The sequence below is a fragment of the Schistocerca gregaria genome, chromosome 2 (assembly GCF_023897955.1).
Source record: "Schistocerca gregaria isolate iqSchGreg1 chromosome 2, iqSchGreg1.2, whole genome shotgun sequence".
Classification (NCBI taxonomy): Eukaryota; Metazoa; Arthropoda; class Insecta; order Orthoptera; family Acrididae; genus Schistocerca; species Schistocerca gregaria.
Window position 1 is genome coordinate 872,531,338 of NC_064921.1, and position 17,321 is coordinate 872,548,658.

General features: G+C 44.4%; 1 protein-coding gene across 1 annotated transcript in view; it reads right to left on the reverse strand.

Moving 5' to 3' along the window:
• The window catches only part of LOC126335266 (uncharacterized), a 1,744,002-nt gene that overhangs the window by 1,377,414 nt on the left and 349,267 nt on the right, over positions 1 to 17,321 (reverse strand). The window contains exon 2 of the mRNA XM_049998313.1: positions 9,689 to 9,875. Coding sequence (XP_049854270.1) covers positions 9,689 to 9,875 — 187 coding nt within the window. The remainder of the gene's footprint in view (positions 1 to 9,688; positions 9,876 to 17,321) is intronic.

The following is a 17,321-nucleotide window of genomic DNA, read 5'->3' on the forward strand; positions in this document are numbered from 1 at the left end:
TAACGCATCTGAAATGTAACGTCCACTGTTCAAAGTGCCGTCAATGCGAACAAGAGGTGACCGAGACGTGTAACCAATGGCACCCCATGCCATCACGCCGGGTGATACGCCAGTATGGCGATGTCGAATACACGCTTCCAATGTGCGTTCACCGCGATGTCGCCAAACACGGATGCGACCATCATGATGCTGTAAACAGAACCTGGATTCATCCAAAAAAATGACGTTTTGCCATTCGTGCACTCAGGTTCGTCGTTGAGTACACCATCGCAGGCGCTCCTGTTTGACGCAGCGTCAAGGGTAACCGCAGCCATGGTCTCCGAGCTGATAGTCTATGCTGCTGCAAACGTCGTCGAACTGTTCGTGCAGATGGTTGTTGTCTTGCAGACGTCCCCATCAGTTGATTCAGTGTGGCTTTACGACCCGTTACAGCCATGCGGATAAGATGCCTGCCATCTCGACTGCTAGTGATACGAGGCCGTTGGGTTCCAGCAGAGCGTTCCGTATTACTCTCCTGAACCCACCGATTCCATATTCTGCTAACAGTCATTGGATCTCGACCAACACTAGCAGCAAAGTCGCGATACGATAAACCGCAATCGCGATAGGCTACAATCCGACCTTTATCAAAGTCGGAAACGTGATGGTACGCATTTATGCTCCTTACACGAGGCATCACAACAACGTTTCAAAAGGCAACGCCGGTCAACTGCTGTTTGTGTATGAGAAATCAGCGGGAAACTTTTCTCAAGTCAGCACGTTGTAGGTGTCGCCGCCGGCGCCAACCTTGTGTGAATGCTGTCAAAAACTAATCATTTGCATATCACAGCATCTTCTTCCTGTCAGTTAAATTTCGCGTCTGTAGCACGTCATCTTCGTGGTGTAGCAACTTTAATGGGCAGTAGTGTACAAATAAAGATGCAGGGAAAATACTTTTATTTGTAAACAACAAATATTATGCCATTTTAAATTAGGTCGTTTTTAAAATAATGTGCGGTAAATGGCGTTCTCCATTGTTGACACAATGACGAAGCCTTTCTTCGAAGTTGTCCATAGTTCTTCGTGCCATTTCCGATGGAATGACAGCCATTTTCCGGGTGACTGCTTTCTTAAGTGCTTGCAGAGTGTGAGGTGAGGTTTGTACACTTGAGCTTCAACTGTCCCCGAAGAAAAAAAAATTATCACCTGATAAACCGGGTGACTTTGAGCAATAATGCGATTTCCCTTGCGAAAAACAAGACTGCTAGGAAACAATTGTGTCAAAATTTCTGGAGCTGCATTTGAAGATCTTTATGCAGTATTCATCTCACACTCGTACCAGGTAATCCCAGGGCAGACGCATGTTCCAAGTGTCGAACACTTTGGAGATTGTCGGACGGACGCTCACACACGCGCCACATTTCTCGGCGCTGTTACAGTCCGAGGTCGGTGAGCAGATACTCTTCTTCAGTGCAAAACCTGGAGCTCCAAAGTTTGACACCCAAACTTAAAGCGTTTTTTCTATCAGGAACAGAATCGTGCCTGTCAAGCTCAAAAGGAATGCGAAATGCTCGCTAAATACTGATCATAGAACCACCATTACGAATATACTTAAGAAAGGCGGGTCTTCCGGTCCAGATGGTGTACCAATCAGGTTCCTTTCAGAGTATGCAGACACAATAGCGCCATTCTTAGCAATCATATACAACCGCTCACTTGACGAAAGGTCTGTTCCTAAAGACTGGAAAGTAGCGCAGGTCACACCAATATTCAAGAAAGGAAATACGAGTAACCCACTGAATTACAGACTCATATCACTGACGTCAATTTGCAGTAGGATTTTGGATCATATACTGTACTCGAAATTATGAATCATCTTGAAGAAAATGACTTATTGATACATAACCAACACGGATTCAGAAAATATCGTTCTTGTGCAACACAGCTAGCTCTTTATTCCCATGAAGTAATGAGTGCTGTCGACAAGGGATCTCAGATAGATTCCATATTCCTAGATTTACAGAAGGCTTTTGATACCGTTCCTCACAAGCAACTATCAATCAATTTGCGTGCGTATGGAATATCGTCTCAGTTGTGTGACTGGATTCGTGATTTCCTGTCAGAGAGGTCACAGTTCGTAATGATAGACGGTAAATCATCGAGTAGAACAGAAGTGATATCTGGCGTTCCGCAAGGTAGTGTCATAGGCCCTCTGCTGTTCCTGATTTACATAAATGATCTAAGTGATAATCTGAGCAGCCCCCTTAAACTGTTTGCAGATGAAGCTGTAATTTACCGTTTAGTAAAATCATTAGACGATGAATTCCAATTACAAAATGGTCTAGAGAAAAGTGGCAATTGGCACCAAACAAAGAAAAGTGCGAAGTCATCCACATGGGTACTGAAAAAAATCCGATAAATTTTGGGTATACGATAATTCGCACAAATGTAAGGGCTGTCGATTCCACTAAATACTTAGTAATTACAATTACGAGAAACTTAAACTTGAAAGACGACACAGACAATATTGTGGGGAAGGCGAAACAAAGACTGCGCTTTGTTGGCAGAACACTTAGAAGATGTGACAAACCCACTAAAGAGACTGCCTAAATTACACTTGTCCGTCCTCTGCTGGAATATTGCTGCGCGGTGTGGGAACCTTAACGGGTAGGAATTGACGGAGGACATCGAAAATGTGCAAAGAAGGGCAGCTCGTTTCGTGTTATCGCGCAATAGGGGTGAGAGTGTCACTGATATGATATGCGAGTTGGGGTGGCAGTCACTGAAACAAAGGCGGTTTTCTTTGCGGCGACCAACTTTCTCTTCCGAAAACGAAAATTGTTCAAATTGGTTCAGATGGCTCTGAGTACTATGGGACTTTAAATTTAAGGTCGTCAGTCCCCTAGAACTTAGAACTACTTAAACCTAACTAACCTAAGGACAGCACACACATCCATGCCCGAGGCAGGATTCTAACCTGCGACCGTAGCGGCCGCGCGGTTCCAGACTGAAGCGCCTAGAATCGCTCGGCCACAGCGGCCGGCCGAATGCGAAAATATTTTGTTGACACCCACGTACGTAGGGAGAAATGATCATCATAATAAAATAAGAGAAATCAGAGCTCGAACGGAAAGAGAAAATGGTTCGATGAACCCTCTGCTAGGCACTTAAGAGTGAATTGCAGAGTAACGATGTAGATGTAGATGTGAATGTATACTCCTTCACGACAAAGAAATGATTCTCACCTAGCCGAGCCATTGCATCTATTGAAAATATCAGGTATACCGGTATCGATTGATACCTTCTCCTCATCAGTACCCCCTAACACAGCACATGCAGCGGCCTTCCCAAATACGGGAGGTCTCATTGGCGGACTACGTATGCCAGAACCACATTACCCGTATTCTGACAACAATTATAAACTTTTACGCAACTAAACAGGACGCCTGCACAGTGGAAAGGCCTAGAGACTTCCCAGCGGCCGAAGACGCTGCACGCGCCTCTCCTCCCACCACAGTATCTTTGTATTTACAGGAGCGACTTCGTGTACGCCTGTTGCGTGCTCAGGGTCACAACAGACATATTTTGTACGCAGGGCGTGCGGTTTACAGACGCCATACATGTTAGGAAATTAACTCTTTAAGTGACATCACTAAACGTCTTGAATTACCATGTGTAATTGTTTTTCGCCTGATTCGTTGGTATGTACACTCAACGGCCAAAGAAACTTGTATGGGCATGCGTATTGAAATACAGACATACGTAAACAGGCAGAATATGGCACTGCGGTCGGCAACCCCTGTATAAGACAAGTGTCTAGGGCAGTTGTTAGATCGGTTACTACTGCTACAATGCCAGGTTATCAAGATTTAAGTGAGTTTGAACATGATGCTATAGACGACGCAAGAGCGATGGGACACAGCATCTCCGAGGTAACGATGAAGTGGGGATTTTCCCTTACAACCATTTCAGAAGTGTACTGTGAATATCAGGAATTTGGTAAAACATCAAATCTCATGCATCGCCGCATCAGCAAAAAGATCCTGCAAGAACGGGACCAACAACGACTGATCAGAATTGTTCAGTGTCACAGAAATGCAACCCTTCCGCAAAGTTCTGCAGATTTCAGTGCCAGGCCATCAACAAGTGTCAGTTTGCAAAACATTCAACGAAACATCATTGATATGGGTTTTAGGAGCTGAAGGCCTAGTCGTGAACCTTGATTAGTGAAGGACACAAATCTTTACGCCTCTTCTGGACCCATCAACACCGACATCGGACTGTTGATGACGGTCGGACGAGTCTCGTTTCGAATTTCATCGAGTTGATGCACGTGTACGGGTATGGAGACAATCTCATGAATCCATGGACCCTGCAAGTCAGAAGAGGATTGTTCAAGCTGGTGGAGGCGTTGGAGTTATATGTGATCCCTGCAACGTCTGAATACGATTCTGACAGGTGACACGTATGTGAACATCCTGTCTGATCACCTGCACTCATTCATGTCCATTGTGCATTCCGACGGACTTGGGCAATTCCAGCAGGACAATGCGACATCCCAGAAGTCCAGAATTGCTCCAGGCACCCTCTTCTGGGTGTAAACACTTCCGCTGGCCACCCGTCTCCCCAGAAATGAACGTTACTGGGCTTATCTCGGATGCCTTGCAGCGTGCTTTTCAGAAGAGATCTCCACCCGCTGGTACTCTTTCGGATTTTTGTACAGCCCTGCAGGATTCATGGTGTTAGTTCCCTCCACCATTACTTCAGACAATAGTCGAGTCTATACCACGTCTTGTTGCGCATTTCTGCGTGCTCGTGGGAGCCCTAGATGATATTAGGCAGGTGTACCAGTTTCTCTGGCACTTCAGGGTGTATTTACCACCCCATACCCCATGGTAAATAAAAATACACAACAAAATTGACAGGTTTATTGATTGCTGTTCCCAACGATTAAATACTGACATGTACAGAGTGTTCCATTTATGTGATTAGAGCACTTTCGTGGGGTTGTGTTTACGGGGCTACGCAGGCCGGTCAAGTGCATCCCTCGTCTCCCTGGTTAATACCGCCCTACGGATCTCTTCGCCCAATGTCATTCAATCAGTGAAACAAACACACGAGTGTAACAATGAAGTCTGCGAATGCAACAATGACAAGACCGAATTATTCCATTTCCACAACGAGGGTTGATTTACAGTTCAAATTGTGTACGGAATCCACGCGTCTTGTCCAGAGATTCTTTGAATAGAAGCTTCCTGATGCTCGGATTCCGAACCGTGAATAAATTTCCTAAAACTGGAAATGTTCATGACAAGAAGAGTAAAGGACGACGTACAGTGCACACACACGTTGCGCTCGACGATATTACTTTCCGCCTGGAGAATTGACCTAAAAAGTCTCTCAAGTATCTTTCACAGCAAACGCAATTTTCTTGCCCCTCTGTAGAAAGGGCTGCTAAGTTACCTGGACTAAGGCCCTAAAAGAAACTCTGGCGATCCCGTGCACATGGTTAGGTTTTGCAATTGGGTTTTGGAACAAGCGCATTACGGTCAAATGGACCCCTACCTCATTATGATATCAGACGAGGCTTGGTACCATTTACACGGATATGTTTATTCCCAAAACTGTCGACATTGGAGCACCGATAGACCTATTCTGCTCCAAGAGGAACTGATTTACGATCAGAAAACAGGAGTGTAGTATGCAGCTAGTGATGACAGAATAATAGGCTCAATTTTATGACTAAGTTAACTGTGAGAGGTTTGTGCAAAATATTTTGGAGCCGTGTTGTAATGAACTGAGCGAAAAGAACGAAGCTTTGCGGTTTTTTTCAACGGGATTCCGCAAGGGATCATACGGCCAATGTTTCTTTGCACAAAACTCCCGATATGTTCCATGACAGTCGTTAGTAATAACATCTGGTCTGCTCGAAGTCCCGACTTAACCCTGTGCGATTTATATTTGTGGGAACCACTGAAGGATAAAGTGTTCTCAACAAATCCGCACACGTTACAGGAATTCAGTTTTCGTGAGTCAGTTGATTCAATTTCTCAAAGAGAATTACATCATGTAAGGAATACTTTCTTGAGTAGACGTCAGAAATGCGTGGAAACAGTGGCTGACAGATCCGGCATCTCCATCAGTCATGAGTGTGAGTACGGAACTTACTTGCACACGTTTTAAATTTAGTACTGCGGTAGTAAACGGACAACAGGCATCTGATGTGTCAAGCAAAGGAGCGCTTGCTGCCGGCCATCTACTGTGCAGTACAGGCGGTCGTCAGATAAATGGAACACCCTGAATTTCATTGTTACGCCTAAAGAACATGTTGTATCTTTAAGAATTAACCATTACACCACAGTGCATGCAGAAGGAATCTTTTTGGAAATTTTGTATTTCAGCATGGGAAATACATAGATACGAAAGATCAACCGAAGATGCTAACAAATAATTCGATTCATGACACTGACGATCCGTGCTAGGGAATGAAATGTAATGACATTCAGATCGAAGGTTTCGCGTAATGACGTGATCATGGCAAATTTTGCAGAGCAGCAACAAAGAGAGACACTTACTTTTACTCCGGGACACCTCGGTGCTGTCCCTGATGGGGGAGGTCTCTTAGGACTTTTGGTATGAGCGTAACCAATGATAATCAGACAGAGGCACTGCCAGAGAGTGTGATGCAGTTTAGAGGGAGCCATATCGTCCAAAGCCACGATGTAGTCTAAAGCACCCCAGTGTAAGTTCGCCTTCTAACGCTCCATTTATCTCAAAACAACAACATCCTCTAGGATCTGACCAAGACATCATTAATACAATGGACATCTTACTGCTTTCCTGTTAATTTCAATATGTCATGGGAAGATGTTTGTGGTGATGTTTCAGGAATTTTAGAGTAATTAACATCAGTTTAACCGTGGTCTATCAGATAAATTTTGTGGGAAGAAATGCTGTTAAATTAAAATTTCTACCGCAGGAACTGCTGTACCAGACTGTTCAGTTTTCGTGAGGATACAGAATTGAATAACAAGAATTTTTCTAGATTTGCAATGCTCTGCCCTTAAAGTATTGTTGGTTAGCGGCCATCAGGTACCATTACGCCGGAACAACTTAATTTCAAGTATTACACGCTTCACTCGATAAATCAGGAATCACTATTAATGTTATGTAAAGAGAGAAAGCTAAACCAATCGTATTTTGATAAGGAGAGTATTAAATGAAACAGTTTCTTTGATGGGAATACGTAATGCTCAGATCTGGTTAGTCTTGCTACGAAATAAATCTGTAAAATGATCTCTGAACGAACCTATATGATAAACTACTGGATTAATGACCCATTTGAAAGCATAAAGTAATATTTTCAGTCAGAGGTCAGCGTGTGTTCCCTTTAAATTTCTTTAGTTGCGTAGGTGTGCTTTGCTGGTGGCTTCTCCCGTAGCACGAAAGTTTATACCAGGCATAGCATAGTGCCTATTACGCGCTGCGACGAAAAGCATTGGGCACTCCGCGACTTACTTGCAAATAGTGTCGCACCTACTAACAACTTCAAAGAATTTTCTTTGCCTACGTAACGAATGATTATGATTCTTAGCTGTTAGTAACTGGCCATTACTACGACTACTTTCACACATAACTTGACGCAACTAATATTGCCGAGCAGTGTCTGCGTGCGTGAAATCTCATAACGCTACAGAGTCGGCTATTTGTCGCAGTCAATAAGGAGACGCTGGAAGCGGCCAGTGCAATCTCTCTTCATTCTTTAGTACTTCCGTATCCCACTTCTTTGCGTATTGATTCTTCCTGACTAAACTCTTAAACTTCAGCCCACCCTTCATCACTACTATATTTTGATATGAGTCTATACTGCTCCTGGCTACTCCTTACAATCCGGTATGCATTTTCGAAATGTCTGCCTGACCACGATGTAATATAAATGCAATTTTCCCGTTTCACCATACCTTTCCCAAGTATATCTCCTCCTCTTGTAGTTCTTGAACAGAGTATTCCCTTAAATTTATTACAGAACTCAATTAGTCTTCGACCTTTCTCATTCCTTGCCCCTTGCCCACATTCTCCTGTAACCATTTCTTCTACTCTTTCTCCTACGTCAAGCGGCTCTAGGTGCTTCAATCTGGAACCGTGCGACCGCTACGGTCGCAGGTTCGAATCCTGCCTCGGGCATGGATGTGTGTGATGTCCTTAGGTTAGTTAGGTTTAAGTAGTTCTAAGTTCTAGAGGACTGATGACCTCAGATGTTAAGTCCCATAGTGCTCAGAGCCATTTGAACCATTTTGAAACTTCTCCTACAACAGCATTTCAGTCCCCCAACGACTATTAGATTTTCATCTCCCTGTAAGTAGTGTATTATCCTTTCAATAACCTCATATACCTTTTATACATCTTCACCTACAGCTTACGAAATCGGCATGTATTCCTGAACCATTGCCGGTATTGTTTCGTTGTCGATTCTGATAAGAATAACCCTATCACTGAACTGTTCACCCTAACACACTCTAGGCCCTGCCTTCCTATTCGTAACGAATGGTACTCCCGTTATACCATTTCCTGCTGCCGTTGATATTACCTTGTAATCATCTGACCAAAAATCGCTGTCTTCTTTCCATTTCACTTCACTGACCCGTACTATATATGTAGATTGAGCCTTTGTATTTCCCTTTTCATATTTTCTCTTTTCCCTACCACGTTTAAGCTTCTGACATTCCGCGCCCAAACTCTTACAATTTTATCCTTTCGTTGCTTATTCAATCATTTTCTCAAGGTGACCTTTCCTTTGGCAGCCCCCTCCCGGAGATCCGAATGCGGACTATTCTGGAATCTTTTGCCAATGGAGAGATCATCATGACGCTTTTTCCACTGACAGGTGTCATGTCCTATGGATACACACTGTAAGTGTTTACTGCAGTACTTCCCATAGCCTTCTGCATCCCCATGCCGTTGGTTGTTGCTGATTCTTCCGCCCTTAGGGGCAGTTCCCCACCCCTATGTGCAAGAGTGTGCCCTGAACCTCTATCCGCTCCTCCACCCCCTTCGACGAGGCCGTTCGCACAATTAGGCTGTCCTCTTATCCCGGAAGTCTTCGGCCACCAATGCTGATTTTTATTCAGAATTTAAGTGGAGGGGATGTTCGAACCCAGGACAGAGAGGGAAAACATGTGTTGTGTTTGTGTGTGTGTGGGAGAGAGAGAGAGAGAGAGAGAGAGAGAGAGAGAGAGAGAGAGAGAGAGAGAGAGAGGGGGGGGGGGGTGGGGGTGGAAGAGAGGTGGGGGCCTCAGAGCCAGCGTTCAGAGGGAGGACTGTGGGAGTGATTAGAGGGTGAGGGGGGGCCGGGGGAGTAGAGAATGTTGGGCAGAAAGAGTGTGATGTGGAGAGAGAGAGTTATGTAGAGAAGGGGAGAAGGGGAGGGAGAGGGTAATGAGGACAGTGAGAGATAACGATCGCAGATAGGGGGAATGGGAGAAGGCGTTGAAGGTGGGAGGGTGAGGGATAGAATGGGTGGGATAAGAAGTAGAGAATAGCTAGTTGCGTGGTACAAGTAGGAGGAATGGGGGAAATAAGAGGGGGCGGGGGGGAGTTTAAAGAGTAGGGAGTAGAGCTGGTGGGGGGGATCAGAAAAGGAAAATGTGGTGGATTGAAGAGATGACAGAAAATGTTAAATGGATAGATAGACAATGCAGCTGCCACTAACCAGCTCGTTCGCTGCAGGTCCAGGGCGGATCGATGAGCAGGATGTCGCCCTCGAGGAGCGAGACGTCGGCGTTAGGGTCGACGGATGCTTTGGAGCCGGCCAGCCGCAGGCGGTACTCGCACAGGCCGAACTCCGTCAGCACGGGCGCCGCCAGCTGCAGCACCAGGTACGGGCTCGTCGCCGGAAGCTGCGGCAACACCACAACATCGACACAGTCAGTCACACCGTCTGGACACAATAATGTAATGTTATGAATTAAATCTAAAGGTGGGATGGAGAATATAATCACGCGAAAAAACCTCCTGTTTGCGTGAAACCGACTACCAAGACTGTGGCAACTCTAAAAAACGTAAATGCGAGCAGTATCTTCCTTTTACCGTATATAGGTCGTTCATCACGTAACTGTGTTTACTGGATAACCCGTAAAACTGAAATAAATCCCACCCTCCGTTGCAGTAACTGGCCCATACAGGGAAATATTTGGGCAAAGAGCGCGATGAAACATCGCATATCTGTGGTGTCACCGCCAGACACCACACTTGCTAGGTGGTAGCCTTTAAATCGGCCGCGGCCCCTTAGTATACGTCGGACCCGCGTGTCGCCACTATCAGTGATTGCAGACCGAGCGCCCCCTCACGGCATTGTCTAGCCTAGACTCCCTAGCACTCGCCCCAGTTGTACAGCCGACTCTGCTAGCGACGGTTCACTTTTTACATACGCTCTCATTTGCAGAGACGACAGTTTAGCATAGCATTCAGCTACGTCATTTGCTACGACCTAGCAAGGCGCCATATTCTTCAAGAATGTATTCTGAACAGATAATATTGTGAATCATGTACCGTCAAGAGGGACGTTCATCATTTATGGATTAAAGTTAAGTATCAAACTAATTACGCCCGCTTTCTGAATTCTAATTCCTCGTCATGGCCGGCCGCGGTGGTCTCGCGGTTAATGCGCTCAGTCCGGAACCGCATGACTGCTACGGTCGCAGGTTCGAATCCTGCCTCGGGCATGGATGTGTGTGGTGTCCATAGGTTAGTTACGTTTAAGTAGTTCTAAGTTCTGGGGGACTGATGACCACAGATGTTAAGTCCCATAGTGCTCAGAGCCAATTGAACCATTTGAACCATCCTCGTCATGTTCCAGACCTGACGTCAGTACAGGTCTTCCCTCCTCACGCCAGCCTGCGTGAGCTAAAACGCGTGCGTTTCGGCCTCCATTAGTAACACTCTTCTGCCAACACAACAATATCACCTAACGTGTACTACGTGCTTAGATGTGCAAATTGTTAGCATTTTGGCTCAAGTACACAGAATAAGTAGGATTAACGCCAGTCGCGCTTTGTATATAAGAGAAGACAAAAGAGTAACCTCATTTACGTTATGTGTGTAAGAGAAGTTGACGCAGCGGGTTTATCATTCAGAAACATAATTTTAATGTTTGTTGTTTGTGATAAGATCGTATTACGCCGCGAGTGAGGAGGGGAAACTTCACCAACACACGCAATTTCACACAGACCGAACGGTGACCTATAGAGATTTCCGTTTATCGATCCTGCAGCTACCATGCGAATATGGAAACTGTGCGTTCGGCAGGGCCATACCTAACGCCATGTCGGATCTCATAGGGTCTGTGTGGCCGGCGCCACAGAGGATAGGCACATTGTTCGCTCGACCTTTATTTCGCACGGGCACTTCAAAATATAGGATTTCTTGAAGCAAAACAAGTACCCACGCGAACATTTATTTATATGTATATAAATGTAAATCAACTGCTGCATGTATGAAATACCATCACTTGAGAACGGCTCGACCGATTTGCCTGTTTATTTATTTATTTATTTTCCAACCGATTTACCCATTCATTTCGACTTCTATTCCCAATAAAGTTTCCGTTTACAATAATAATATGGGTCGAGACAAAGGAGGAGAAGATGGACATTGGAGGGGGAAGATGATGGGCACAGATTGAGGGGGGAGAAGTGGTAAGGAAGAGATGGACAAAGGGAGGGGTTAGGGGGTGAGGATATAGAGATGGTTCAAAAGGCTCTGAGTACTATGGGACTTAACTGCCGAGTTCATCAGTCCCCTAGAACTTAGAACTACTTAAACCTAACTAAGGACATCAGACATATCCATGCCCGAGGCAGGATTCGAACCTGCGACCGTAGCGGTCGCGCGGTTCCAGACTTTAGCGCCTAGAATAGCTCGGCCACTCCTGTCGGCTGAGGTAGGGAGAGAGGGGCTGAGAAGGAAATTAGGATGTAATTGAAATAAGTTGTTGTAACTGTATCATAAGTTGCACTGAGCCATAACTATTTTTTATTTCTTGATGGTGACTAGTTTCGGACATCTGTGTTTATTTTCAAACCATCCCTGCTGTAAGATGACAAATGCAGGCAATAGCCCATTGTCAGAAACTGCCCTGCAGTAATCAAAGAGATATATGGCCGACTTAACGCTCGTCTTAGCGAGGCGGTCAACAGTTTATTGCGGAAAATACCTCATTCCGTCTCATAAAACTTATGCCGACGTTAGTGCCCATTGCCTGCTCGTTTATTATGGGTTCTGAGAGGTACGTCAATCTGATTGTGAGTCTGTGAGGATCAATACGAGGCGGAAAGTCTGTGCGCCACTATAAATAGCTCCCCGACGGCCAGTAACTCCGCCGTGCATACAGACGATTTAGGCGGCTGTGGAAACATTTGGTATGCATCGCTAGCGTGGCTGAAGAAGGCGTACCCCACAACAGCCTGAGTTTTAGAGTCATCCGTATAGATACAAGTATACTGTGGCCAATCTCTGGTAAGGGATTGCTCCAAGTCATGATTAATTTTCGTCTCCGTTCTGAAATCTGAAGGTGACACGGTTGCTGGGGTGAAGAAAGTACCAACGGAAAGCGAATGTCCTACCTTTGTGTCCAATTTGTACGCACGCAACGCCAATGCTGTCAAGGCATTGCATAGTGTAAATAATGGTCTTTAAACAGCCGCTCTACAGCGAATTTTTGGCATATGCAATTCGCAGCCGAGATACATGAAACAGGTCTGGGGTGCTGTAGTCTAGTGGTCGAAGTAGTGTTTCCATTCAGCCAGCAGTGTCGTGCTTGACAGTTGATGCTTTTCCGTGTTAGATGTATGCTGTCACTTGTCTTATCCAGACAACAATTAGTTCTTTCCAGTAAGAGGGCCCCAAACAATGTTGCGTCTATTGAAATCTTCAGTTCTAGTGAAGTTTTACCATCACAGTATTTATTTGCGTCTGATCTCCATCACTGTTACTACACACATATTCATGTTTAATCCAGTGCCCTGCATGCAACACTTTATTAGGACCACTGCCTAATATTTCAACAAAATAAAATATTTCTCCTCAATGTTACTTCGTTGTTAAGCGAAGTAAACCTTATGTGACACGTTACTGATCATTACGGACAGCTTTTGAGCGGCACACACTGTTCATGCTTTCGCCATTGACTAGCAGTCCTTTAGAGCTGCCACATACTGCGAAAAATGACTAAGACGAAGAGCAACAATAACAATAACAATAACAACTCCTTGAGCAACATCCTATGTGTAGTCAAAGACTCCACAACCGTGACCTCTGTCCATGTGTAGAGAAGACCACCGACACCTTTCGTGGGAGGGGCTCTGTTTTCTACGGCCAAATTATTTGTATGAGTGGTAGAAGCTTGAGCAATCTAATGTTGCGTACCTTTTAAAGAAGAAAATCAAAGAGGCGTAGTTCATCGACCAAGTGGGATAATGCAGGATATCTGGAAAGGCATCCTCAAGAGAAAACTCCAAGAGCATTTTCGTTTTGCAAGAAAAGCCAAAACTGAAATCTGTAAAACTAATCTTTTTAAATTCACATATTCTTACACTTCATTCTTATATCACTTCTCATATTAATTCTTATATTTTATTGTTATGTTTGTCCTTCAGGATGATTTGCTACATTCACTTCTATTATACCGACCGGAGAAATATTCAAAACATGGAAATTCCGAACACCACGAGCATTACGCGAAGACAGGTTTGCCATAGTGACATAGTGACTTTTCTACATTTCCGACATTGTCTGAATTATTCAGCACAAGCTTTTACATTCTATTTGTCAAGTATGATTCACACTAGCTGTATCCAAAGCCATCAGTTCCAAAAAAGTTTAGTTTTTCTAAGACAACAGGCCTATTATCAAGATCTACACAACTGAAGGCCTTGGAGAGATGACAAAAATACTAACTGGTCATATACTGTTATTTAAGGCTTGTACTATTTGATAACTGAATGTATAACTAGTGTTCTCAGTCTATAACAGTATTGTTCAATCATCTAATTTATAAATTGCTTTTGCCTTCAAAATTAGTCGTAATTTAACTGTGATATGGAAAGTCTATATGGAAAGTATCGTATATGTGATGTTCGAATGCTCTGCTAATGTGTGTTTGTAACTTATGTAAAGAAATATATGAAATGTATAATTTCCTAAACATCATTTTGTCATGGATTAATGAAATAAAATATTCGTATATATAATTTTATATATATGTGCTAGTTGTTACTTCTATAAAATGGTACACGCTCTGGGTCAATGTGTAGGATATGTGTTATGTAAAAAATGGAGTGCTTTTGTACTGTACGGAAGTTACTTGGGAAGCGTAGAAAGGTGACTTGTGCTTTTGGCGCTCTACCTGTGGAGCGAATGAGAACGAGAGGACATAGTGTGTAGGCAAGACTTGGACGTAGCAGCCGATGCCTTGCCAGGAAACGGTTGCACAATAGCGACTCCTGATTGGCTCTGAGCACTATGCGAATTAGCATCTGTGATCATCAGTCCCCTAGAACTTAGAACTAATTAAACCTAACTAACCTAAGGACGTCACACACATCCATGCCCGAGGCAGGATTCGAACATGCGCCCGTAGCACTCGCGCGGTTCCGGACTGAGCGCCTAGAACCGCGAGACCACCGCGGCCGGCGACTGCTGATTGATGACGGCTTTAGTACAAATTATTGGGCTATATTACGGACATCAAAACGACGCTAAGAAGAATTATTTAGTCAATATTTCAATAAACTAGTATGCCGCCGTTACTATTCACCACACCCAACGCCTACGGCCAACAGGTTGCAAACTGTATAAGTAGAACTGTAGAAGAGTGAATCACTAATTCGAAATTAACTTTTTTGAATAATTATTGTGTTAAACATAAAATTTTGTTCATTCTATTGTTTTATTGGTTGGGTGGTTTAGAGGAGCGAACCAAACAGCGAGGTCATCGGTCCCATCGGATTAGGAAAGAATGGGGAAGGAAGTCGGCCGTGCCCTTTTATGTTATTACTGAAAATAATATTTTGCGTAAGTACTGGAACAGATGTTTCCACACAAATTTAACGATTTTAAAATTCATATTTTTATGGCAATAAGTGAAAGTGAGTAAATAAGTTTTGCTAAAAAGTGTGACCACACCGTACCTTTCGCTTTTGACAGGTCAGTTGTTAAGAGAAAGATATAAACAGTGTCTCAATAAATTTAAATGTTTGTATTGTGCTATTAGAATATGTAAGTATTTCATTTGTGGTTATACAAAATGCACACATTGAAGTCCCCCCTGGCTAAAAAGATTTATTTATTTTTGCACATTGTGATTAGGAAATTTGTAAATCTGCGGTAAGATCTTGTAGGACCAGACTACAGAGATCATCGGTCCCTAAGCTTACACAGTACTTAATCTACCTTAACACACACACACACACACACACACACACACACACACACACACACACACACACACACAGCCGGCCGCGGTGGTCACGCGGTTCTAGGCGCGCAGTCGGGAACCGTGCGACTGCTACGGTCGCAGGTTCGAATCCTGCCTCGGGCATGGATGTGTGTGATGTCCTTAGGTTAGTTAGGTTTAAGTAGTTCTACGTTCTAGGGGACTGATGACCACAGCACTTGAGTCCCATACTGCTCAGAGCCATTTGAACCATTTGAACACACACACACACACACACACACACACACACACACACACACACACACACACACACACACACACACCTCCGACGAGGGGAGCCGCGCGAACCGTGACAAGGCGCCATGGACCGCACGGCTACCCCGCGCGGGCAATAGCGATTAAAAATTCGTGGCCTTTCTATATCAAAACTATATATGTATGTGGGTAGTAGCTAAAATATTCCTTCGTATTTCTCAGAACAGTATGTTGAAAAGTTAGGCTACTTCCTTTTTTGAAGCTGTGTTAGGGAAGAATAAGAAAGTAGGCCAGATTTATTTGTTCTGCTTTTTTGAAGCAACCATTTCTATGCCTTGATAGGCTGCCGACCGTATATTCATTAGAAAAAAACAGCTTAATGAAGATCATACATTAAGAGTTATCCCATTTTTCCTGCGTTTCTTTCCAACAACTACAAAACTCTTAGGAAAAAAACTAATACTCTGATTTCCATTTCTATTAGTGATGTATGATGGTCAAATTCTGTGAAAAGGGTAACATTATCAACAGTTGTGGAAGGTAGGCACGTTTATGACGTGTATGCTATATGCACAAGTCCCCGTACAACGGTATTATACGTGGCTTTTCCGGTGACAGGACTAGATGCTCTGTTGGGGTATAATGTTATAAGTAGAGAAACCTTTCTGGAGTCCGAACTGTGACTTGCTAGGTAAGTTGTTTCCAGTGAAGTGAGGAGCCTCTCTCATTGCCTTGTAACATAGTATTTTTATTATTATAGTTTACACCAGATGATGGAATTTTAAGTGTAAGTGTTTCGGCACCGGTCGTGCGTGGAGTAAAATATTGAGTCAGCAACTGTTCCGCGGTTTCTCCATGTAACAAAGCAACACGAGAAGCTGGAGAAGATGTGAGCGACGGGTAGGGTGACGCGAGAAGGCAGATGCCACAACGTGCAGCCGGCGGCCAGCAGACAGCGGCCACGCCCCAGCTAGCAGACAGCGGGCAGTGGAATGTACGCCGTCCCACGGCCCGTGTTCTGCTCTCTGCACTAGACGGCGGGGCGGTCACGGCCGCGGCGCCGACTGCCGACTGCAATGCGTCATACGCAGCCGGCCGAGGAGAAACTCGACCCTTGTCAGTGTGAACGCGACGTGTCCTACACGTCACTCCACTCTCCCCGTATCAGAAAACTTAGCAGCTTAGAGCCACGTCGGGCGGTGCTGGAGCTGCAGCCCGAACTGCGAGCATCGACACACTTAGCAGCTAAGGGTGCAAATATTGCATATTACTAACAAGGCCCCGGGAGTAGACAACATTCCATTAGAACTACTGACAGCCTTGGAAGAGCCAGGCCTAACAAAATTCTACCGTCTGGTGAGCAAGATGTATGAGACAAGCGAAATACCCTCAGACTTCAAGAATAGAATAATTCCAATCCCAAAGAAAGCAGGTGTTGACAGATGTGAAAAATACCGAACTATCAGTTTAATAAACCACGGCTGCAAAATAATAACACGAATCATTTACAGAGGAATGGAAAAACTGGTAGAAGCCGACCTCGAGGAAGATCAGTTTGGATTCCGTAGAAATGTTGGAACACGTGAGGCAATACTCACCCCACGACTTATCTTAGAAATTAGATTCAGGAAAAGCA